Genomic DNA, 27,141 nt, shown 5'->3' with positions numbered 1-27,141 from the left:
TACATAATAACTAAACCAAAAACTCTTTAAGGATTTAGACCTGTATAGAGAACTCTGGAAAACAGAAAATCCAGGAAAGACCCCACTCCTGTTTGTCGGAGAGAAGCCATTTTTTTAAAAAAGGATAATACAGAGAATTTAATGCAGTCAGAGTTCAAAGAGGTGAGCACCTCCAGCTAGTGAGGGATTAAACAGCACGCTGTGGGAAACACAACACCCCATTACACCTTAAAGAATGAGCTGTGCCAGGGGCAGAGATAGGAGAGGAGGAGACAGGAAAGCACCGTCAGGTGGCCCAAACACTGAACTAGGAGCTGAGATTAAGGACAGATGCTGGAGTCACTGACGATGCCCTGAAAGCCTCTATGTTTTCAATTTTCAATTTTTCATCTTTCTTAGTTTGAAAGACAGATTCATGTTCTTCGGTAAAGTTTTCCCTGGTGAAAATAGTAACATTTCCTAGGTAGAAGTCTTTCATTCAAAACCAGTTTTCTAAACACGATCATAATGAAAATACATCCAACAAAGCCTAAGTATTCTAAGAGACCTATTTTTAAAAAGACGAACTTTATTCAAACATTCACTTTCTCTAAAGATCCAAATGACCAACCATAGAAATGTCTATCTTCCCCTACAGGAAGTCAAAACAAATCTGATTTCTTTCAAGTCCGACTGGAAGCACCAGTTTATCTCTTTTACAACTTTCCCATAGTTGTCAATGCAGTTTTACTCCAAAAATCTCCCTTGGACTCTGACATCGTTCGGCAGCAACACAATCAATCTGTTTTTAAGTTAACTCGGTCATACTTCCCCTCCCTTACGTAGGGATGTACCTGAGGAATCAGAGGCTCTAGAAGTCAGCATTTGCACTGTTTTTTGGTCTGTTTTCTTTGTACCGTATCAGTGTTGTAATTACGTGCTTAACATGTGATTACAACTGTTTTGTTCTGCTGTGTGTGACCAACTGCTGTTCCCTCACAGAATGATGGGACAGCCGCCACTGGGGAGCAGGCATGAGACGGTAAGAGTGTCTGTGTTTAGCTGTCTGGAAGACTTAGTGAAATAACTATTTACGAATTCCATCTAGTAAGGATTCCTTTTCCTTTTTTTATTTGAGGCAGAGCTAAAACCAGTGCCTTCTCTCTTACTTTATATTATCTATACATACTACTTTATTTAGAAATTATTTTATTTTTATCCAAAATACATGGACAGTTTAAAAAGAAATAAACACGGTAATTTCTAAGCCTCCTCCTATATGGCTTTTAGAGACAACAAATTTAAACTCTTACCCATTTCTTCTAACATTTACTGTGTGCGCTGCTAAGTAATATGCTTATACTGCTATTATTAATCTGTGAAGACACTGCAGATTTGCTCTTGTGGCAAAGGAAGCGGCTTTCTTATTACATCACTCTACCTCACTCCCGTTCCCCTTCCCCACAATAAAGTTCCAAACAAAACTTTTGGTTAAATGTACAAATATTAGTCAATCCTGAACCAGATATGTACCAAAAGTATATGTTTTCTTGAACAGTGCTTTTAGTAAAGCTGATTACTGACCTGTTCCTTGCTTTGCTTAATCTTAAGTATGTACCACTGATATTTCTAGGATCTAACAGTTTTGTCAAATTCCTGTCAATGCTATTTTCCAGATGCTACAAATAAACAATCTATTAACCGATCTTTTCACTTGGACGTTTCGCCCTTCACTCTTCTAGTCTAGACCGGTCACTACTTAAGTCTCCTACAGATCTCAAGCCCGTAGACTTCCCTTCTCTTCCCTCCGGCCGGATTCCATCTCCTGGATCTCATCCTCTACTAGTTTGCTAAAGAAGGGTGAAAGGAAGATGTTTTAGTCCTTGCATATATGAAAATACGTTGTCTTCTGTTCATCTGCAGACAGATTCCAGAACAAACAACTTTCCCTCTCCGAATTCTGGGGGCACTGCTTCATTGCCTTCCAGAAGCCAGAAGTGCTTTGAGAAACCCAACATTCTCATTTCCAGTTCTTCATATGTCTTTCCTTTTCTCTGTCGGAGCTTGTAGAATCTTCTTTCTTAACCATGACACACTAAAGTTTCATGTGTGGGTCTTTTTTTTTTTTTTTAATCCCTGACAGCACTATCACTGCAATTCTTTTTGCATTTTCCAGAGCCTTTTTTACCATTCCGGGCTTATATTATCTCCATGTGAAATCCAACAGCCTCTAAGGTGGCCACCATGATTCCCACCTCTCAGTATTCACCCCTGCACAATCCTCTCCCTCTGAGTGTGTTATCTGTGACTTGCTGCTAACTCACAGAATGTGGCAAAGGTGACAGGCTATATGTGATGACAGTATAAGAATGTAATGCCCTTCCATCAGGAGGGCCCTCTCTCACTCCCTGTCTCTGAAGAAGTGAGCTGCCATGCATGTGAGATACCTATGAAAAAGCACATGATGTCAGCCTCTAGTCAGCAACCGACAAGAAGAGCCCAAGAGCCCACAAGGAACTCAATCCTGCCAACAGTCACCTGAGCCAGGAAGCAGCTCCTTCCCCAGCTGAGCCTCACATAGGACCCAGGCCCTGACCAACACCTTCAATAGTCTTGCCAATGACCCAAACTAAGCCATGCCTGGACTCCTGGCTCAGAGAAACTGAGATAGTAAATGGGTATTAAGGCACTTAGCTTGTGTTAATTTATTATACAGCAAAAGATAACTAACGTAGCGAACTAGCATCTCAGTTTATATAATTCATTCATTAAAAATATAAAAAACAGAGAATAAAAACAACTTACTATTAATCACCTACTGAGTGCAAGGTCTATTTTAGGCACTGCTGAATGAGACAGGGGAACTGTCTGCTTACATCAGTCAATAAATCAAAGAAAAAGCTAACTCGGTGTCAAGCAGTGACTGGGGGTATTTAAGCAAGGGCTGAAAGGAGGGAGAAAATGTGCCATGAAAATATGGGAGGGGAGGGGGGAGAGGAAATAAAAGAAGTAGGAAAAAATAATGTCTAGATCTAGATGCAGGAGTGGGGCAATTCCATGGAAGAGAGGAAGTCTGAAGAGAGGTTATGTAGAGGCTTGTAGAAATCTGTTCTAAGTGTGATAAAAGTCTCTTAAGTGTTTTGAGCAGGCGCTGACATGATCTGGTATCCTCTAAAGATCACTCTGGCTGCTGTGCAGAGAACAGAATGGGTTGGGGGGAAAGAAAAGAGGCAGAGAGACCAATTAGGACACTATTTAAGATGAAAGATGATTACGGTCTTTACTAGAATAGTGGTATGAGAAATGGTAAGAAGGGACACGATATATCAAGATAGATTTTGAAAGGACAGCAAACAGCATTCGCTCATAGCTCAAATTAAGGACTTCAGAGCGAAATGTAAGAAGACATCGGTAGTGATTACAAGAATGCTTGGTGCCATTTACTTCAACAGGGAAAACTGGAGGGAAAAAAGACTGCGGGGAGGGGGATCAAAAGTCCTATTCAGACACAGGAAATCTGCTCTGTTTATGAGGGTTCAAGTGGAGGTGTCAAGTGGGCAACTGGACAAAGAGGTCTAAAACTCAAAGAAGTTCACTCTGGAGTTCAAACTGTGAGCCAGAGCTTTGAGACAGCTTTATGACAAGTGACATCTAGAGAGCCCACAGAGGAAAAATATCCATGTAGAAAATGTCTAGAGACTGAGTCATGTGAAAACAGGAAAATAAGCCAAGAAAGAGACTAAACAAAAAGAGCCAGTGAGACAGGAAAACCAGAAGAGCATAGGGTTCCAGAAGCCAAGAAAGAAAGATTTGTAAGAGAGAAGGAACAAAGGAAACCGTAGCAAATGATGTTGAGAAGGCAAGGAAGATGAGGACCGAGAATGAGCCCTCTATCGAGAAGGCGGTCACCGAGGGTCTTCACAAGTCAAATGATAGGGAAGAGAGACCAACTAGGGAGAATGTCTGGAAAGAAGGGGAGGATTCAAGTCCTGCGGAGATCATAAAAGCAGAGACTCCTATAAGAGGACTAGGGGAAAGAGTGCAGGAGATCAGGGGGGAGGGGATGTGAAAGAGGTCAAGACCAGCATTCTTTTTGGACTTTTAGTTTAGGATAGGCAGCATTAGGACCTGCTTGTGTGCTGACAGAAACAGTCTAGGCAGGAGGGGAAACATAACGCTAGGGAGAGGGGTGATAACTGGAGGAACAAAGTTCTAGAATACACAAAGGAGTGGGATGCAGTACTCACATGAAGCTTAGGTTTGAGATAAAACTGAGACATGTCATCCACAGGAAAGGCAGCGCGTACACACAACCCAACTCTGCTGGATCCAGGTACCTAGGACTGACTGCTTACGGTAAACGTGAATTAGAATTAGCTACTTGGGAGCTATGTTATCTACATATAAAAAGCTAAATTCAAAATCCCCTATGACTTCCAAGATTAAAATCTTTAAGAAGGAAACACAGGGTTAAGACAGTCTTTTAACTACTAAATCCATTGAAATGTAAATCAGGAAGAGCCACTTTTTTAAAAAATTCTTCTCAGAGAACCTACCTGGACTCTCCACTCTCTTGTAGTGGTATGGGTTGATACAAACTTCTTTTTGCTTAGATCCGAAAGGAAATTCACAAATATCCAATGGCTTTAGCTCATGATGACTCTGCAGATCAGGCCAGCGCCAAACACGACAATATATAACATGGGGTAAGCCTTTTCTGTGAGAAACCTGCAGACGTCCGTCTAAAGATCTGGGAATAGTGACACATTTGCTCGGCTGTCCTGGACTGCTCAAGGCTTTCTCCAGTTCTTCCATGGCACCCTTTTTCTTCTTTAGCTTTTTCACCAAAGCATCGACTGCCTTTTCTGCCCATTTCTCCTCTTCATCGCCTTGCTTCCAGCCTAACAATCGCTTTACTGCTGGACTAGTAAAGGAAAACAAGCTGGCCATTGACGTCATTTGATATCAATCTTCAGAGACCTTCCTGCAACTCGAAGTCAGTGGCTACTCAAAGAAGAGCTCACAGATGAAAAGTCATAAACAGGTTCTAAGCAGAAGTTCCAATTAAAAATGGAGGAGTGACATTTATCTTCATAAGTGCCATAAGATTCTTTCATTGGTTCAAGTCCTGAAAGAGAGAAGAAAAAGGATAAGATCCCTAACTTACATGAACACAATTAACACACATCTAAATCAATGTAAGTGAAAGCTATGTTATTTAGAAATTAGAACAGGAAGGCATTATCAAAGTAAAACAAAAAACCCAACTCTAGAAAGAGAAATTTTCTCTAAAGTCCTGTGACCACTCATTTCTTTTCTTCATACCCGAATAAATAATTCACTGGTAATGCCAAAAGATTACCAAAAGCAAAAACAACAGATTACCTCCTATGTGTTATCCAAAAAACAGCCTCTAGACTTTTCCTTTCCTCAGGCCAAGCCCTCAAATGCCCTTCGAAAGTTTGATTCTGAAGTCCTTCTCTCCACTGAAACCCATGTCACATGTTATGTCAATTTTGAACATGACATGTTCTAATCTGAGCCAAAGTCTTCACAGAAATCTACCTTTTCCCTAAGGTTGTTATTCTTCATAAAATATCTCATAAACCTAATAAGGTTTGGGGAAAAGCAATAGTACTACTTAAGCCCCATTATTAGAAGCAAATTTTTATCAAATTCTAGCTTAGTTTTTTCATAAGAGATAACAAACCTTCAAATAAATCATAACACATATAATGGCCAGGTAAGTGGGAAGTACAAAGTGGGAAGTATCTATTTTTAAAGCTAAGAATGCTGAGTAGATTTAAAGGGAATAAATTCAAAGTTGAACCCAGAAAAGGAACAGTTTATAATTTTATGATGCCTACTGCACTCTGTGATATTTTCAGCATGCTGAGTTAAAGAACCTGCCCTAGGCGGACCGCTCCTCTCCACCCTAAAGAAGCTCCTGGTGATGAAGACAAGAGGAAGCGGTGTGCAGCGGTACTGTAATGATAAGAACAGGCACAATTCTGTGTGGTCAATACACAGCCAACTGCAAACAGTGAGGAGCTAGTGAAACAGTAGGAGTAATGTTTGGAAAAAGGATGTCAGTGACCAAAGATGCTTCCTTTCTTGTGCCTAAAACTGCAAATAATGCCACGGCTCTGCCTTTGACAAATTCTGGCCAACTCTAGTGTCAAGAACATTCTGACTGGGATACATCTCTCAGAAAAGATTTGTGTTCAGTTAAAACCCAGGTACATAAAAATTAAAATAAGATGGGGTTATATTCAACAAAGAATTACTGATTGCTTGTCATGTGCCACATATGGTGAGCTGTCATGACGGTGCTTAAAGAAACAAGTCTCTTCAAGTATGCTTCACCTTAAGAGCCAACATGTACTTACTGCGAACCTACTAAGGGCCAAGCATTGTTGTGGATGCTGATCAACCAGTAGTGGCTATCCCAACTGCTATGAGCCAAGGTTAGGACCTGGAACCGTGGGTGGAAAGGTGGACAGAAGTAGAGGAATACCTCGGTGTGGATTAACTTCCACAACCCGACATAGGATAATTTTAGCCAGGTAAGCAAAACTGGCTATGCTAAACTGAAGAAATAAAACAAGACACTGAAAGTATATTTGTTAGTAATAGTTCACAGACTATCAAGTGTTACGTGCTAAACATAAAGAAGGGCTGAGCTCAGTTGTACCTCAAAGAAATAGGATAAAAGCCATCCGGGTCAGAGAGTAAACCAAAATATCGTTTGCTTGTCCAAGACAAGAGATTTTTCAGAGGCATATGGACATAAACAAAAAAATATGTGGGTAGACAAGAATAGAGCATTTCCTAAAATGGAGAGTAGACAGGTCTGGCTGAATGAGACCTTTATTGAGAAAACAGTGGAACATAACAATGAAGGCCAGACAGGGTAGTGCATGTGTACGGGAGAGAAAATATATGAGCAACTGAAAGGTTAAGCTGAGAAGGGGAAGAAAAAAGGAGAGAAGCTTGAAGACCAGATACTAGATTAGTAGTTAACCACTAGAATGTGCTTAATAAATTTTAACTGCTAATCTAATAGCACTACTATCAAGTACTGACCATATTATGTATTTTAAAAAAGGAAAAGTTATTTATGCATGTCAACAGAGAACAAAGTCTAGAAGGCCACTTAATTAATCACTATATGAATGAGGGAAAGGAAATAGAAAGGGGCCCAGGGGGCTTTGTTCTATGCACTTCTGTATTGTTTTAACCTTTTAACAAAGGAAATCTATTAATGCATTACTTGTATGGTATGAAAATTTAAAAAAGTAAACTAAAATGAGGGTGAATAGAGGGGAGTTCCAGGTGCTGGTACCACAAGAAGGTAAAACTAACGCGTGCTGCATCAGAATATCAGAAATCAGGAAGGGATGGAGGTTTCCCTTTCCAAGGAAGGATATTGATTAGAAGGGAATCTGAGAGTTTCTGCCGTCGTGGCGAAGTTTTGCTTCTCACGATGGGTGATTATATGGGAGAGGGCTCAGTTTTTGAAAATACAGCTGGTGGGATACTTAAGATGTGTACTGTATACTCTTCTGTATGATTAAAAATATTTTCTGGACATATAAAAAAGTAGTGAGTGCTCAACTTCCTTCCCATATTTCATCCCATCATCCATCAATTCCCCTTCTCACAGATAATCCTTTTATTTTGTCCTTCATGTCCCTCCGGAGAAATTTCACATGCACACACACACACACACACACACAACCTTCTTAGACATGAACAGTGGTATTCTAAAAAGGAAAAAGGTACAGAAAACATATGAACAATATATTTTCAGATCTTCCCATACCAATATAGAAATAGTTCCCACATTCTTTTCTACTACACAGAATTCTAGTATAAAAGTAATCTTAAAAGTATATCAAACTCTGTCATTCCTCTGCTCAAAATTATTCAGTGGCTTCCCATCATAGTAGGTATCCAAATTCCTTAACATCACTTTAAAGGGCCTACATGATCTGGTCTTTGGCTTCTCCTCCAAATTCATTTCTTACCATTCTTCCAGCTAACTTTGCACTTAATCACCCTTGACTTCTTTCCATTTCTCAAGCGTTCCAAGGTCATTTCTACCTCAAGGCCTTTGCACTTGATGTTTTCTCCCCTGGAATTCCTCCCTGATCTTATTTAACACACTTACTCTTTCAACTAATTCACCTACTCAAATGTCACCTCCTGAAAAAGGACGACCCTGGCCACTTTACCTAAAACAGAATACATCACACCCCCCGCATCATTCCCTAGTCCCTGATCCTGCTAAATGTTCTTGGTATTTATTCTAACCTGATCAAGACATCAATTTTATTTATTATGTCTTCCCCACTGAAACATTACTAGGCAGATAGCTTTATCTTCCTTACCCCCCATCATAGTACCCTGGACCTAGAACAGGGACTACTTATTCAGTGAGAGAGCAAGCAAGTAGTGAGTGAGTGAATTAAAGAAGACCAACCTGGAAAAGTAGACATTCCTTTATAAGAGCAATTGTATAAAAGTTAAAACATAAAACATTACATTTATAGATATGCACACATATGATAGGAGAATCTGAGTAGGGATAAAAATGATACGCACCAATCTCAGGACACTGAGTACTGAGTGCCACTGCTGAAAGGAAAGGAGGATGAAGAATGGGAAAGCTTCAGCATTTAAAATCAGATTTTTTAAAAACTTGGCAAGTAATCCGATATGCTGTTTTCTATTTAAATATGTCAAAACTCAAAATATTCACTATTTTTAATTTTTAAATAGTAGTATGATGAAAATAGAAAATGATCAGATTCAATCCTTAACAAGATAGAAGACCATGACCAAGTTTCATTCTTCCTAAGTCACTGAAATGATTAAGTAAAAAATATGTGTACACACAACACATATATAACAAATACTTTAAAAACTCCAAAGTACTATTCAAACATGAATTATTATCATTAGTATTCAAAGGAGGAGTCGAGCCTTTAAAAAAAAGTCTTATACCAACCTAATGTACCCACCACTCTGCCACTATACACACTTTCTCATCCAGCCCAAATTCCTGTATTTTTGCCCATCTGTGTCTTTCAAGAGAAATCTCTGTCACCCTCTTTTGTGAAGAATTCCTTCACCACCCTATTCTAAAGAGGCTATAGTCAATGAATATTTATGGTAAAAACTAATTAATAAGACAGTGACAAGGAGGTGCCTGGGTGGCTGAGTCTGGTGGACGTCTGACCATTCTGACCTGAGTCTCTCTGACTTCGGCTCAGGTCATGGTCTCACAGTTCATGAGTCTGAGCCCCGTGTCAGGCTCTGAGCTGACGGTGGGAAGCCTGCTTGGGATTCTCTCTCTACCTCTCTCTCTCTCTCTGCCTCTTCCCAACTTGCATCCATCCTCTCAAAATCAATAAGAAAACTTAAAAAAAAAAGACATTGACAAGGACATATCTTAACTTCCCAAATAGAGTACAAAATCCTTCCAGGAAGAAGGCTTCAGGACCTGGCACCATTCCATGCATCATATCACATACTAAGGGAGTATTTAATGGGTAGTCATTGATTTTTCTATCAACTATAACTTGAAGTCAAAGATAATTTCAAATTTTGAACCAGGTGACTGAGATAATGATAGCTCCATTAGCAGAATTCCAGACACTCAGAAAGTAGTTTAGTCAGTAGACAGTGAACTCTATCAGGAAAAGGTCATAGCTGGATATACAGGTTGAACAAGGAAAAGATGAGCAAGATTTAAGATTTTGTACAACGAACTGAAAGAATAATAAGAAATAGGTTTTCAATAGAAGGAAAAGAGCAGCATGTTAACACTGACATGTTAGGGAACATTCACTAGTAGGGAAGAGGAAAAAGTTACCAGTAACGTATCGTGAAAACGAGGAGCTTAGGTTTACATACAACAATACTGCAGAGTATCATACACAAGGCAGAGTTTAAAGAAAATGTGAACAAAAAAAAGGCCAATGACTGGTGAATGAGGATTTCACTGGTTCAACTTCAAGAGACTGGTGTCAGGGGAAAAAAGAGGTGTCAGATTCCAAAAGCTTAAGACTCAATGTTGGTGTTTTCTTAAAACTAGCACTGAGAAAGGAGTAGGGACAAATCATGTACTAAACTCTTTAAAAATGGAATGATTAAAATCAGAAACCTTTCATGGTATTTTTTCTAAAAATATTTCATAACTTTGCAAACTGCAGAAGTGATATGTGCAAGTAATTCAAGTGCTCATTATTTAAGTCTCAGCTTATAAAGCCATTATAAGAATTTACTGGTAAATCAACAGGAGAACTGATCAGGCATTTCACAGAAGAAAATACCACAATGGCCATTAGCTGGTAAAATGGACTCAACATTATTAGTTATCAGAAACAATTTAAAAAAAAAAAACAGTGAAATATCACTCCACATCACACATAAATCCCAATGACCCAGCAACTCCAGCAACTAACAGAAACAAGTGCTATTGCCACCAAAATGGAAATACATGTTCGCAGCAACTTGGTCATAGTCCCAAATTGGAAATAACACAAATAAATATCCATCAACAGTGGAATAGGTCTGTAAGTCATAGCAACAAATTCATACAAGAGAATACTTCACAGCAACGACAAAGAACCTATGAAAAATATGGATAAATCACATAGAATACTGAAGAAATTAGATACAACAGATTACACATTTTATCACTCCTTCTCAAAAACAGGCAAAATTAACCTATGTCATCAGTGACAAGGTTAACTAAGTGGGGACAAGACAGAGTCTTCTGGGGAGACAGAAATATTCAACATCTTGATTTGGGTGATGATGACATAGATGTACACAAAGTAAACGTTCTAGGAGCTATATACCTAAGAAAAAATCTTTGAAAAATCTGTTTGTGAACTGATCGCTTATAAAACTAGTTCCCATTCACTAACATCTCCCTCACCATAATGGCCTACAAACCAGCAGTGGAAGTACAAAGTTTGCAAAATACTGAAAGATTTTACAAAGGTTATTAAAATAACAGCCAACAATGTAAGGTCGGGAGTTTTATTTCACCCTACCACTCTCCACACCCAGGCAAACAAGTTAGTCTGTTAACTGCGTCATGGATGCTGACGAAGGACATGGGACTCCAGGGTCAGAGACGACGGACTTTATCACTCGTGGACAGTCAGCAAGCAGTGTAAGTGTCAGATGTGCAGTTCCCTTCGCCTCCAAGAGCCCCACAGGAGTGATGTGGAGGTGGAGGGTACTCCTGCAGGGGGCTCGCACTGACAAGGAACACTGAGCTTCGGGAATTCACCAGTTACAGTTACAGCAGCAAGTGGATCTTAGTGGAGAGAGAATAGCTTCACTGCCAAAGGATGAAGAGCCGTCCTTAGTAAAATCTGCATGTATTTTTTATGGATATTTTCACACACAAAAATAAAAAAGCTCTTCATGTTAGTAGCACACATGACAAACATAAGGGATGCTCTATCACACTAAATTACCTTGTGAGAAAAATTAAGCCTATCCATCAAACCTGATCCATTCTTTGTTCATTGTAAGAATGCATGTTTACAACTGTAACTTAGTATTTTTCTCAAGTTTTAATTTTTGAAGATAAAGTCCCAACCAGACCTTTTATTTACAATTTAGTATAAAATACTGATTGAATTTTCAATGGTTCCATTTTAAATGGGCTTCTTTAGAGCCAATTTTCGTTAATTCAGAAAAACCTAGATGTGGCATGAGCTTTTCTTAAAAACTGAGCTGGGCTGGGCTGGAAATTCTCTGTACAAAGCATGATACGTGGGCTGCAATGTTAATGGCTGAAGAGACAAAAACGGTGTGAATGATATTAAAAAGTTACCTATAGAGGTAGACTTTTGTTGGACATTTGGCTTTCTTAAAAAGATGATAGGTACTTCAAGGAATCCAACAGCTCCTTCCAACAAAATCAACTGCTAAAGCAATTAATATTTTTTGATAATGATAATAAGAATAAACCGAACATTTACTGAACACTATGTCAAGCACTGTTAAGGACCTTACACTGAGAGATGAAAAATATTAAAATCTTGAAACAGCCATATCAGGTAAATTCCAGTGTTCTCATTTTACAGATGAGAGAACAGGAAAAGAGAAATTAAAAGTAACTTGCCTTTTTCTATAGATTAAAAACAGAGCCAAGAATTGAACCCTGGTAGTCCAGCTCCAGAACTCATACTCCTAAAGACTGTACACATTGTGCCCTAAAAAGAAAGTCTCCCACCAAAAAATATTCTTTCCTTAAAGACCTTTCTACTGTTCTCCCTATCTCTGACTTCTCCAAAATACTCAAATTGTTACCACAAGATTGTACAGTTTCAGAGACCAAGGATAATCCTGTTCAATATGCTGATTTTCAAACTGATTTTTTATACCACTTAACAAATTAACCTCTTTACCTACTTTAACCTATTCTTCTCTCAACTGAACAAAATAAGTCAATATGTATGAAAGACTGTTTATTACTATTGTATAAAAACTTACATTTATTATGGTAGCCTTACTCCAAAGCCTTTTTATTTCATTAGAACATTTTTGCCACACTAATCACTAGAACACAGTATATGTTGTGTGTGTGTACACACACACACACACACACACACACACACACACACACACACTGTTAACAGCCCAAATCTAATTCACTCATCCACTTCTCCTTAATATTTAACATTTAGGTTTCTAAATAAAATTGTTATATTGGATCAAAACTGCTGTACTGTACCCATATGATGTTTTCTCCTGTAACCTTCTCTGTAGAATTTATCAGATTCAAAATAATACCTTGATCCACGCTGAAATGAAACTATCACAGTGCCTTGGATACGGCAGATTTATTTTACTATCTTAAGTCCTTGGTTATGAAAGAATTTCTCAATTACATACACAAAAAATTAACATCTGTAATATAAACCCCCAAGTAAACATGCAATCCTTTGAAAATCAAGGTATGACTAGGTTTTCTAGTAACCAAAAGGTAGAATTTTGAATCTGTTCATGAAAAGTTGGTTCAACTTTCACACCCCTTTTGCTTTTTACCAAGTAAAATGAATTCAGAAACACTGAGAACACTGATTTTCCGCTCAGTCAGCTGGCTGTGTGCATAACTATCCATAATAACTTTCCTATAGTATCTCTAAACTTATCCTAGTAATAGAGAAAAGTTCCTAAACGTATATTGAATAACTGCAGTCTTTAGAGGTTACATATCGCTGGGCAATTAAATCTGGTCCTCTGTGCTCCCCACTACAATGCTTTCAGCATCTACTGAGGCACAAACTGAGATACCAGTGCTACAGTTAATTTCAGACTCACGGTCTTATTTATACAACACACATTTACTAAGTGCACCTAAAAATGGCAAACCACTAAGCAAGAAGCTAAAGGGTTAAAAGATAAAACATGTCCAGACCCAAACTTTAAAGAATTAGAAATTGATAATCTATGAAAATATGTCCAGGGGCGCCTGGGTGGCTCAGTCGGTTAAGCGCCAGGTTTCGGCTTAGGTCATGATCTCACAGTTTCTGAGTTCGAGCCCCGCATCGGTCTCTGTGCTGACATCTAGCTCAGAGCCTGGAGCTTGCTTCAGATTCTGTATCTCCCTCTCTCTCTGACCCTCCCCTGCTCGTGCTGTCTTTCTCTCTCTTTAAAAATAAATAAAAATCATTTTAAAAAAATGAAAAAAAAGAAAAGAAAATTGCCCATACCTGTCTGCAATACACAATGGAGAATGGCATATGCCCTAAGGATGTAGAAGGTGCTAAAATAAATTCAGGGGATGGCCCTTTGGGGAAGGGGTAAGGGGACAAGAAGTTCAAAGTAGCTTTATCAGAGGCATAAAAACAATTGTGGGTCAAGACCCAAATCTGAGTTTTTATCCACGAGGATGAAAAAATAATTCAGTTTGCTAGAAATTAGGTCGTAGAACTAAAGAACTGGCTAGAAATAGGCAATAAGACTAATCTACGTACGGATAACAATATATGCATTATAACACGTAAAAACACCAGATCTGAAAAGTCTAATGAACTTGGGTTAGAATTCTGGATTTAACATTTACACCTAAACCTATATTTTTTTCTATTCTGTATAATAAATATCAGTCCTGAGGATTAAATGCGATACCCACTTAACTCAGTGCCTGGCATGGTGCCTACTCACTCAGTAAAGGAGAACTGTAGATACTTTGTTGTTATAATCATGAACATTTCTGATATCAGGCTGACAATTTTAAATATATAGGTGAGCTACGTTATTTCAATGAATACACAAAGCCATCTACTTAAGATGTACCATTATTTTATTATTCTTGAAGGAACAACAAGTTGCAAATTAAACTATCACACAGTGTTTTTTTATCACTTAAAATTGTTCTTCATAGCATCAATCTCTGCCACCAGACTGCAGGTCTGAAGAGTGTTCCAGTATTACCCCAGTATTGTCATTCATGTGTCACCGACACCCCTCCTCCAAGTTCTGATACTGGTACTTACTGGATCTCCCCAAAGGGTGTAAATGATAGAAATGACAGCAACATAAACAGAAAGGCAGAGTTTATGCACATGCAAGGATGACTGCATCACAAACGTCACATAGATAAAACCGGTACTCAAATGCCACTGATTTTAAGACACCTCCCAATCTCAGAGATGTTATAAGGTGAAAAAGATGTTAGCTACACCTTAGAAGAAATAAGGAAATAATGCAGCTTCTTCTTTCTTTTGTCCTCCCCAAAGTCCCTTCTCCAGCTACCCGCTTGCCCCCATCTCCCCCCCAATCACTTCCCACCAGTAGCTGCTGATCTTCCTTTTGTTCTCATTCTTTTGACTCTTCTCCCCTGCCTACTCTCTATTCATTCCTCAAAGCTTCTCCCACATTCCTCATTGCGTACCTCAGTGTTCTCTTCCAAGTAGAAAGGAAAACGCATTTCACAGCCCACATATAGGAGACAGTGCTCTCCAGGAAAACCTGGTTTCTGAGCAGATTCTACTTGTATCTCTGGCATCTTCATCCTGGCCCACCGAACACATCAAAGCTAACCTTAATGCACACCACTGGGAAGAATACGTATTTGCTATTTTTTTACAGGTGATATATTTAACTTCTAAGAAAACAAGGAGACTTCAAGGCACTTAAATCATGGAGTTATTTTCTTTTGCAATAAACATTCATAAGAAGCTATTTCAAATTTCTAACATTTAACATTTTAACATCTATTTATAAATATTAAAGCCTTATTTCAAGAGCATAATCAGGGAGAGAATACAAATTCTGTTTTCTCTTTTTTGCTCTGAAGTCATACTATACCAACCTTTTACAATTTTAAGTGTCAAACTGAGCCTTTTCCTTAAAAGCTAAGTCTTATTACAGTAATGCACAGTGGGCTAACAAAGATAATAAAACAAAAAATGCAAATTACCCAAAATATTTCTTTCAGGGAATTAGTATTTGTAACTTTAAAACCAGAGAATGTCCCAAAATCTAAAATCCTATTAGGAAATACCTGTCTAAGGTGAGCCCATTAATTCCCATCAATATTGCAGTTTGATTAAATATAATTAAATCTAGTGAACAAACACTGTGAAACTTAGATATATTTAGAGGGACCATAAATAAAATAGAAAGAAAGAGGAATTATCTCAATATAACTGGAAAATAGGAGATAAAGAAGGTAATAAGATTATATACTTGTGAATAAGAATGCTGAAGAAAAAATTAATTAGGCTGCAAATGGCTAGTGACAAAAAAAAAGGGGGAGGCTTAGCCAGTGTACAAAACATCTTAGCTCTGCCTAGCTGTGCGTCCTTCCCCAACCACATACACTGCACAGAAGTGAATAAAAGTCTTAAAGATGAGTTGTGGATAACAGCACATCATATTTGCACAAATTTTGGGAATGCCTATCACTAACTCAAAAGAGGAAGATGATAATCTATAATTCACAATACAGTTGTTAATAAAGGACAAGAATAAGGAAAACAAAGTATCATTAAGCCAAATGAGGCAGGAAGAGGACAATTAGTCTGTGAAGCAAAAGGGAAAGGCCCCAGGATGAATGACAAAAAGGGAAAGAAAGAAAAAGGCTAGAAGGAACCCTATATGCAGTGCAGAGTTCTAAGCAGAAAGGTATGTTCAAAGAGGAATTTCAAGAAGTCAAAAATGGCAACAGCACATGACCAAGTAAGAGAGTTATTTAATTCAGGAGGCAGAGGGTAGACGGAATATATGGTAGAAATCCCACAATGACAGAAAGACACACCAGCACAGTAGTACACAGACCAGGGCAGGGACGGCAGCAGAGACAAAAAATGATGTGACGGGCATCACAAATAAAACACAAGAGAACCAAAGGCAAACAAGAAAGGTAACGGTTTAAACGCTGAAAAATAAAGACATCATTTACCTAAAAAGGACAATTCTAGTTATAGCCAAGATGAGACAAGGGTCAAGAAAGTGTTGGTGGAAGGCCATAAGGAAGTAGTAAGCACTGATGCACATCTAGGCAATAGTGAAACTAAATCTCAAGAGAGGAGTATGTAGATTTGGAGGAACATATTGTAAGCGTTACCTTAAGGTGGTGACTGAGTGGCCATTCTGCTGTGGGCTGGAGGAGAACACCGTGCACAGACAACCCCCACCCCCCACCGGCAGACCTGGAATGTCCTGCCCCATTTGGAAACAGCCAATCATGAAGCTCCAGTTTTCCCTCACCCCAACGACAGGCAACCTATCCTGTCCCGCCATGACCCTAAAATGCCCTTATTTGATAATCTGCCCTCGCAAGATCAAACCCAGAACCCCCTCATCCATAAAAACCCGGCCCTTTTCAAACCAGGCGCAAATTCCCTGACTCCCCACTCCCAGAGTCACGGAACCGCGCCCGGGAATCGCAGATCCCAATAAAGGCTTTCTTGGCTCCATAACGTGCTCTCTTTCTTTCCTCTCATCTCTGCCTCCATCTATTAAATCTTACACATATGAACAGAAGGAAGAGGTGAATCTGAGAGTAGATGTTTCATTTATTCAAAACCTGTTGGAGAGCTAATAAGCCAAAAACTCAGGCTGAAAAGACATTATCTGTAATATCAAAGATCTTAAAAGTAATGGAGAAAAGAGAAGGCGCTATGAAGAACTTCACATGCTGGTTAGTACACCATTTCATTTTCTCCTAGATTTACTTTCACATGATAACTAACAAAGATGAACCATCTGGGGCGTCTGGGTGACTCGGTTGGGTGCCCGACTTCCGCTCAGGTCATGATCTTGTGGTCCACGAGTTCGAGCCTTGCATCGGGCTCTGTGTTGACAGCTCAGAGCCTGGAGCCTGCTTCAGATTGTGTCCCCCTCTCTCTGCCCCTCTGCTCTGTTTCTCTCTCTCAAAAATAAACAAACATTAAAATAAAAAAAATTTTTTTAAAAAGACTAACCATCAAAATAGAGTAAAAATATGTACAGCAAGCAGAGAAGGCCAGTAACCCAGCAGGCAGGAGTGTGCTACGTCCTACATCAGAACTTGGTGGGACTTAAGAAACTAACTATGGACCTACTATCTGCTGTATCTTGGACTTTTACAATCTACCTCTGGCTTATGAAAACCTGACTAGATGATCCTTTCATTAAAGTGTTTTGTTATTTCTTAGGGAAATGACCCCTCAGAGCTAGGAAAAGAAAACAAAACAAAACAAAACAGGGTAACAATAAGATGGAGGAATCCTTGTGTGTTAAGTTCCTTGAAATTCTTCTAAAAAACCACAAACTTTCAATTAATAATGCAGTATTCCAATGTACCTTGGAAATACAAAGAAAAAGCAGTGGTAGCTCAACTACTGAGGGCATTATAAACCTTATAAAATTAAGAAATATCATGCATTACAGAAGAATCTAGCTTATTAAAAAACAGACACGACACACACCCCAATTCTATTTCAGCTCAAAGATCTCTTCTTCCGCGAAGCCTTCCCCAGCGGGGACCACCATCCCAGACGGCGGTGCGGTGCGCAGGTGAGATCCCCCTCACTGCGTCACGCTCCTCTACCTCGTAGCACTTCACACACCTGTCTTTTTACACGGATCTGCCCAACTCCGTAAGAGTACAAATTCTGTAAGGAAGTATATTAGAGGAACCATTCCTATTTTCACTCAACACTGTAAGCTCGGTGATACATATGCCCAGGAAATATTTGTTTAATGAATGGAAGTGAATGTGCACCAAAAGCTTTCGAAAGGGACTTAGCTGAAGGGGCAGTGTACTTCTCACGTTCTGCTTCATACAATTCTACACTTCTTAAAACAAACATACTTCCGGTACAGTCAGCAGGAAAAAAAATTTTTTTAATCAAGGTGCAGCTATACCTCAGCCATATTAAAATTCTTACTAAAGAGAGGACTTATATTTAAAGAGACATTCGTATTTCAAAAAAAAAAAATTCTCTCCAATAGACCTACCTAGGATTATTCAAATTTGGAAGCCAAATTTTAAGAAAAATCAACAAGAAACCAGGGGCAAACACGTCCTGCTCCCAATAAGCATTAGTAAGAATTCACCTTTCAAAAGCATTTATCTTCCTATACTAGAATGTCTTTTGTAGCTCAGAGATGTTAAAATTGCCATTCTCTGCTCCAACCACTCATTTCCAAACTCTCGGTCATTCAGACTTCAGCGTCAGTGTCACCCTGGAGACCTTCCCTGATCACCTCATAATCCTATATAAAGTAAGTTTTCCCCAATCCCCAACCTAATACCATGTTCATTTCCTTCCGTATATTAATCAGTTTGTAAATATTTGCTGACTTAACGCGATTTTCTCTTTCTCACTAGATTGTAATCTTTAAGAAACAATACTAAGCATATTCGGAGAACTTGTTAAATTGATTCAAGTAATTCATTCAAAAGTATATTTTCTGAGGCAGCATTCCTGGAGCTGGGAACACACACACAAATGAAGAGAACCCTTGTCCTCAGCAGTATTAGACTCCAGAGGAAAGAGACAGACAAAAGATAAACAAGCAATACTATAGTTTGTTAGGGGGAAAGTGCTATGGAGAAAAACAGAGCAGAGGAAGGTGAATAGGGCGGCTGAGCTGGGCCTCACTTGACTATTTTCCAAGGGAGTCAGAACATTAAGGAAATAGGAGCAAGACAGGCAGATACCTGGGAAAAATCACGGCAGGCAACTACAATAGGCAATGCAAAGATCTCAAGGTGGGAGCATGTCTGGCACATTCTGGGAACTGCCAAGACCAAGGTAGCCTGAGAATCAAGTGAACAAGGAGGGGAAAGTAACGAATGGGGTTAAAGAGGGGAGAGGCCCAGATTGGACATCCTGCATATAAGGGCAGTGGCTTTTACTATAACTCAAATAGGAACCGATTTGAAAGCTCTGAGTGGAGACATGACATTTTCTGACAAACATGAAAGAATTGCTCTGGCCAATAGCAAGGGTAAAAGTGGAAGGCCAGTTCAAAGTTGCAGTAAGCTAGGTGAGAGATGATAACAGCCTAGATCAGAGTGATGGCAGCTGGGTGGTGAGAAGGAGACAACTTCACATGCATTTTAGGGAATAGTAAGTTTCCTGATAGAAGAGATGTGGGGAACATGAGAACAGAGGAGTCAACAATGATGGCAAGGTGTCATCCCGGACTACGGGAAGAACAGGATTTGTCATCAACTGATTTGGGGGAAGACTGATAACAAAGCTAAAGGAAGACTAGGACTTACTTACATTTTACATACATTAAATGTAATAATAAAATGTTATTAAGCTTCACCAGGCTTCCAAGTCAAATGAAATCATACTAATATCAAGAACCCAAAGATCCTGTTCTTACCTCAATATCCCTAAGTAGGACCTCCTGACCACCTCTCCTAAGATATACTCACACCACTCTCCAAACTCATCCCCAGACACACACGCAGGGTTCATGCCCAGACTTGGCAAAACAATTTACAGAAACAGTTCCTTCACTTTCTGCTCCAACACTTCTCCAACTGGTTCAATCCAAAATAAAAGGCAAGCAACCAATCCAAAAATTTCACCCAACACTGTTAGTCAAAACAAAATCTCCTGGGCACATCGACCCACGCAAATAAATGCCGATACAGGTCACAACGCACCATGATCTCAGCCAACTCTGTGCAAAAGAATTACAGATGGGGGTTCTAAGGAAACGAATTTCTCACAACCATCCTACAAAATTCAGATATATTAGGTTTGCAAGGAGAACCCTACCTCCCACCTATCTCAACAAGAGTCCCCGGATTTGCAGCAGGTCTGAGAAACAAGGCCCTTAGGAACAATGCAAAGAAGTCACTTGCAAGGGTGTAACTTTTTTTGTGGCTGGTGGGAGTAAAGCTTTAAGAATATCTTACCCTTACGGGTCTAATAGCAACAGAACTCACCAAGTACCAGCACTACCCGTGTCAAACCAACCCTAAATCCAGACATACAATTACTAAAACATGTAAGCCATATCTCTGGCTGCAGACAAAGAGAAACGAGCCAGAACCAAGTTTGCCCACAAGCTTTCCCCAATCCAGAAACTCTACTATTCTTTATGGGAATATCTATGAGGAAGAGGGAATACAATCACATGGGCGCCAAAATAACTTTTCTAGAGAAACATTTAAATCACTACTTTTCTGAACCAGGGCTCTCAATTTCCAAGGATATCAAAAATTCTCGTAGTGGATTTCAAAGCCAATCAGAAGCTGAACTCATGTTCCCTGACACTTCTCACAGATTAATCTTGCACAGTCTCTCTTTGTACCCACACAAGTCTCTATGTTTTTATCTCCCACATCCAGACTTTTGTTTCCCAGTTTTCAATCACTCTTTAAACTTCACCTGCTCCTCTAAGTCCTCTAATTAAGCAGAGCCTGGTCTAGATGTATACTCACCCCCCCAGAGCCTGCAAGATTTCCTCTATTACTCCCAGCTGTGTTGGAGCATACGCGTACAGGCTTGCAGGCACAGGAATAGACACAGAGCTGGTCAATCATTATGGTGCTTTCCTTTAAATTATAAAATTGTCAAGGGCAGATACCAAATCATTACATCACAAATGTGTCTGTGGAGCACAAAGCACTAACCTGAGCGCACAGTGCTTTAGGAGGATGCGCACATACCTCGTGCGCATCCCAGACATGCGCCCCCAGAGTTCAAGTCACCTGCTTAGAAGACAAGGGAGCAAAGATGGCTCTGGGTACCTTTTCAGCTCTTGTCATTCATTTAATATATACTCTCAATTCCAAAGAGTGGAAACGGACATGGTCAGTGAGTTAAGGAGGCACTCGCTGAAGTGGGCAGAAAGACCTGAGTATGGGGAAAGAAAACAAAGACTAGCTTTGACATATTTCCACAGTACCCCCTTCTCGGAACACACAAACCAGAATAACGAGATCTCAAGTTATACAGCCTACCAGATAGGATGCAAGGCAGATCCTAACACATCATGAAAACAAAAGTGAACAAAACAAAACTTGCCTTGAAAGCACCAGCCATATTCTGAGATCACAGTTAAATTCACAAAGTGTAAGGCACTTCTCAGGACTCCAGGTGCTAAGCAGAGAGGAAGGTTCTGATGGGGACATTGGCAGGGAGAACTGCTTCTGTCAGCAGGAACAAAATGACACATATGGAAGTCACAAGGGAAAACCCAGTTAGAATCTGACAACAGATTAAAGCACTGTCAGATTTTCATAGAGAATACTAGTCTGTAAATTGTATGAATATTACAGACAGAGACTAGTATACCATAGAATTCAAGAGCAAAACCTGTTCACAAAATGGACTTTAACAACTAGCTTCCAAAAGTGAATTTCAATTTTAGTCTTGCCTGTACAGAACTGTCCAATAAAGAATTCTTTCTTCCAAACTATTATTACAACCAAGTTAGGAATATGACAGTAAAAGCAGGAAGAAAAGTCATTCACACCACCTCTCTCCTAAGGTGAAGCCAAAAATTTCTCCACCTAGCTGCCCAAGGCAAAAATACAAAACAAAACAAAAACAAAAACTAAAGAGCTAGAAACTAGGTGATTTATGAAAAAACTACTAACTCTGTAATTATCCCATCTTTTCAAAGCTGTAAAACAATAAAATGTTAGAATATGAAGGTGACGTATGAAAATGGGAAATTAACTGGTCCTCACAACAGTCAATTCTTCAAAAAGAACTGTGCCTCTTAACCTTCTAACTAGTAAACATGCTTCTCAGATTCAGAGTTCTAGATAATGACAATAAACTAGATAATCTAACACTAAAATTTCAATTACTGTTACTCTATTAGCTCTGGAAGTGGGAAAACAAGGTATGAAAAGATATGGACAGGTTTCCTGGGGTCGTGCATCAACTTCGGTGGGAAAGTACCCTATGTCCCCGTAGCCTTCTCCAGTACTACCCTTCCAGGTAACTCTCCTCTCCAGAAGATTCAGACTGGGTGAGTTACAAATCATCTCTCAGGCTGCAACTGTCCTTTAAAAAGGAAATTTTCAATATCTTTGACCTTATGAGTCAAGTGGCATACCCATCAGTTATAAAGCATTGGTAGCATGTGAAGAAATAAACTATTTTGGCTTCTTTGTGATTCGTATGGAACATACACACACAAAGAGAGACACGTGGGGCCCCTGGGTGGCTCAGTCAGTTAGGTATCCGACTTTGGCTAAGGTCATGATCTCACGGTTCGAGCCCCACGTAGGGCTCTGTGCTGACAGTTCAGAGCCTGGAACCTGCTTTGGATTCTGTGTCTCCTTCTCTCTCTGCTCCTCCCCCACTCTCTCAATCAATAAATGAATAAATAAATAAACATTAAAAAAAGAAAAACGTAAAAAAAGAGACATGGAACACAGATCTTCCAGAAATAAAGAGAACAGGGAAGAATGATAAACCAAAGGCAGCTATACCCTAAAGTATATTCAAGCAGGCTCTGAAATTCACCCAAATGTGTGGCTCACTGCCCAAACCAACATATACATCTGGTAATAATAAACACAGATAAGTCATAAACAAAAAGGGCTTTCTTAATTCACAACCTCTACAAACTACTGGTAACATTAAAATTTACATAAAACTATCAAACAATACGTGTAAAATAGGTTCTTTTAGATAGCATTAGCATTTCGATTTACATCAGTAAGAAATGAAAAACTGATATTTTACTGCCTAGTCTTCAAAAACACGGAGAATCCAGTATCTTTGATTTGACCAAGTTACAAATCTGTTTTCAGTAGACACAGAAAACATACTGCCTCTATTTAACGCAAAAGACAAAAAAGATCATCACTGCAAATCATAATGTTTGGGTTCATGATGAAAACAGGAAACAGACAGGCTGCCCAGGTATAATTATGGTTATAGTGTAATGTGCCTTCAGGTTCAGCCAAGAATTAAAACCCAGTGAAGAGTAAGCAGAATTTACTTGCCTCTACCTTGCTACAGAAGGCAACTTTTAATAATACTTCCAGCAACATGTTACATAACCAACAGTAAACAACAATCTGATTCAAACCTCATTAGTAACAACATTCTGCCACTGTCTCCCACTGAAATGAATAGCTGACTTTGCCAGAGGGGAAAGAAATGCAACACATATCAATCTACCCATTTCTGTGGCGCCTTCCTAGGTGAACCAGACTAGATAATACCACTAAATCTGCATGTATTCTACAAAAATATCTTATTCCTTTTTTTTTTCCAGTCCACTGCTGACTTTCCTTTTTACCACACTGTATCATATGGATGCATTTAAAATCTAAGAGGAACGTCAGCTGAGAATGTTCACCTAACTTTTATTGCTGATCTCAGCTATTTCAGGTAGGAAAGGATAAATGACGAATGAATGAAATTTTGTAACAAAGACAAGTAGTAACATTTAAAAAACTTTTTTAAGGGGGGGCACCTGGGTGGCTCAATTGGTTAAGTGTCTGTAAGCATCTGACTGCGGCTCAGGTCATGATCTCAGTTTTTGAGTTTGAGCCCCACAATGGGCTCAGTGCTAACAGCTCAGAGCCTGAAGCCTACTTAAGATTCTGTGTCCCCCTCTCTCTGTCCCTCCCCTGCTCGCCCACGCTCTCTGTCTCTCAAAAAAAAAAAAATGTTTTTAAAGCTACACGGTAACATCTATGTGATCAAAAATGAGCTATGTGAAAAAGAAAGGCCCAATGACCAAGGGATCTGCATTATCGAGGGAATATAGATCTACAAACAAAACGAAAATTAAAATTTAAAACTCTAAAAAGTATTATGTACCACTTTGGTGAAGGTTAAATTTTGTTAAACTGTCTCTTATGGCGTGTGTTTTCTTGTCATCTTGGGGTTCCACACAGAGGGACATAATAGTTACCAAAGAAGGAGTAAAAGAGAAGTGGGTACAAATCTGTAATTGATCCCTTACCTACTGAATCTGCAACACACTGATTTCCTAACAACATTCTGATCTACGTATGTCAAACTGTCACACTGTGTCTAAGTCTTGTTTTCCCTAGAACAGCCATTTCCACACAATGACACCTTGCAGAAATCTCAGAACTACTTGCAAGGCACCAAACCTAATGGGACTAAGGTTTTTCAGCTTCTCGGGTTTCAAAATACAATTGAAAACTCACGCTGGACGATTCAGGCACTGTAAGGAAATTCAAGCGCTCTTACTTAAAAAGAACTTAATTTTTAAAACGGTGACTCAAGCACCTTTTCCTCTCCACTTCTGTGAGGCCAAGGCACGACCTCCACCTCTCCAGCCTTTGTTGCTAGATAAGAACACTTTGGGGAGTGCTAGGCAACAGGCATGATGTGACAAACCCGACCAGACTTCAAAACGTTTTCCACAGAAAGATAAGGTAAACAAGATATACTTAGCACCACACCCATTTAAACGCACAGGCAGCCAGGAATGTTCCTCCCTGCCCCCCTCCACCCCCCTCAACTCCAGACCTCCAGCTGGTCAGGAAACAATGTCTCTGCAATCAAGATAGTGATCTGGCCCAGAGTGTTCAGGCAGGCATTCCTCACCTCCAGGCTGGCCTACAGCTCCATTCTCCAATGCCATCAAACCCAGAATTGGAACATTTTGTTAGGAATCGGGCAAACGTCCAAATACCCGGACTATCCTCGCCCGGCTTCTTTCTGCAACCAAATTCTGTTTTGGCTACTGAGCATGCTCCGACTTAAGACGGGCGCCACATGAGAGTTTTCAAAGCTTAGGCTCCAAACTCCACGTAATAACAGCAGCTGAAAGGGGAAGAGAGGGAAAGGGGCGGGGGAGGGGGAGAGACCGGAATATGAATTTGAGTACTGATATAGAACTGGAAGCCCGGGCAGAGTCCTGAATGTGCACCCAGGCCCGGCTTGGCGTTCTCCGTGCAGCAATGCAGAAGTTTACACGAAGGGGAAGAAATCTTTGCAATGGTGAGAACCGGCAGGGCAAGGGCCCGAAACCAGGTCTAACTACCAGCTGAGTGCAGGAGCAGGTCACAAGTGCCCAGGGTGTAATTCCCAGCGATAAGCGCGGATCCTTATCTTAGAAACACAAAGCGACGGCGGCACCGATTCATCCAGCCATTGGACAGCTTTGCAGTCTAGCAAGCAGATCGGAAGGCTCCGCCGCGCACGGCGATCCTACCAGGGGTGTGACTGAGGGTGGTGCTTAGATGAGGTCGAGCAAACCGCTCCTCTGGACACAAGTGGGGCCGCGGATTCCCCCCCCCCCCCCCCCCCGAGGGCGTCCCGAGCGCCACCCTCCACAGTCCCGGCGGCTACGGAGGCGCAGGGAAAGGCCAGCACGGGACACCACCGGCCGCTGCGAGGCCTCGGCAGCGGGACGGGCCGCCCCATCCCGGGCCGCCCGAACCTCTGCAGGCCGGGACTCGGCCTACCTCTCCCCGCCCCGCAGGCCCGGGCGGTTTCCTTTCCGCCCGCAGCCCAACGCCCCCAGCTCGGCCGGAGTCCAGCCACTCCGGCCTCAGGGCAAGCGGCGTCCCGGAAGAAGCTGCAGCCCCCGGCCCCGCTCACTCGCCCTGGGCCCCACACTCACTCACCCGCCGGCTGGACGCACTCCCCCGGCGCCGTCGCTGCGCTTCCCCTTAGTGCAACTTTATTAGCAGCTCGGCCGCGGGACACGCGCACGGCGCCCGCTCGCCCAGGACCCGGATGAGGGAGGGAAGGAGCCGGGGAGGACGCCGCTGGGGTCCGCGCATGCGCGGGAGGGGTTAAGTGGCCGCTGCGGTACCGGAGGGAAGGAAGCTTTAGAGTTTGGCTTCCCGCGGCCAAGTCCAGCTTCAAATCCGCCGGGGGCTCTGCGGCAAAGGCCAGCCGGGAGTGGGCGTCGGCCAGCTCCCACCGCCACCATGGCCAGTAGTAGTCTGCACTCACCAAAGCTGCCCGCATGGTAACAAAATAAAACTATTGCCCCCGGTAGGGACAATTGCACATTTTCTCAAAAAATAAAAAAAAATAAAAACACTTCAGACACAAGTTTGCTGCTTTTATTGATTTTTTAAAGTAACTATATAAATCTAGGTGAAGAGAATTCTTCACTTAGTTTAGATTTTCTACGAAAACCAGCTTCAAAACAAACTTCTGAACACTTTCTTACTAGATGCAGCCCTGAAACACCACCCATTTGTAAATCTTGGAGTCTCTCCTTTCCCAGCCCCTTTTGCAGCGCCTAAATTTGGAGTTTCCTGAGGTAGGACCGTCCATGTACTGGGAGATCAACCCCAGGGTAGTTAGGGGCACACACACCCTTCTGGACAGGAGAGGCCAGTGAGACACACAGAGCTCACCTGTAGACTGGTGTCTCTCCAACCCGCCTTCTGGGACAAGAACTTAGGTCTCTTTCTTAGTCATCTGGGGTCTTCTCATTGTTCTTTCCCTCAAAATTCCCCGAAGTGTCAGCATTTACCAGACTGTGATGGTGGCACTTCTTAGGGTACCCAGGTGGAAAAGTACTTGTGAAGAAAAACTTTTAAATGTTCTTTTTAAGAGGTCAATACTGGTTTTCCAATACTCCACCATAGGTTTGCGTAGATATATTAATCTACATAAAAATCAAAATTGGAGTCATTTTCAAATCTTCCCCCTCATAGCCTGATCCAATCCACCATGGAATCTTATTAACTCTACC

At 40.7% G+C, this 27,141-nt stretch overlaps 1 protein-coding gene across 3 annotated transcripts in view; it reads right to left on the bottom strand.

Moving 5' to 3' along the window:
- The window catches only part of SMAD5 (SMAD family member 5), a 52,096-nt gene extending 25,918 nt beyond the window's left edge, over positions 1–26,178 (bottom strand). For 2 of the 3 annotated variants that reach the window (XM_029941956.1, XM_029941959.1), the window contains exons 1-2: positions 26,054–26,178; positions 4,536–5,107 (exon numbers count right to left, since the gene is read on the bottom strand). In XM_029941956.1, coding sequence (XP_029797816.1) covers positions 4,536–4,938 — 403 coding nt within the window. In that variant the 5' untranslated portion in view covers positions 4,939–5,107; positions 26,054–26,178. Of the gene's footprint in view, positions 1–4,535; positions 5,108–25,028; positions 25,248–26,053 lie in introns of all 3 variants that reach the window. The other variant, XM_029941958.1, reaches the window with a different exon arrangement.
- Between the last annotated feature and the right edge of the window lie 963 nt (positions 26,179–27,141).

Source organism: Suricata suricatta, chromosome 6, assembly GCF_006229205.1.
Source record: "Suricata suricatta isolate VVHF042 chromosome 6, meerkat_22Aug2017_6uvM2_HiC, whole genome shotgun sequence".
NCBI lineage: Eukaryota > Metazoa > Chordata > Mammalia > Carnivora > Herpestidae > Suricata > Suricata suricatta.
The sequence above is the reverse complement of the archived record's forward strand: the minus strand, read 5'-3'. Positions and strand labels throughout refer to the sequence as shown.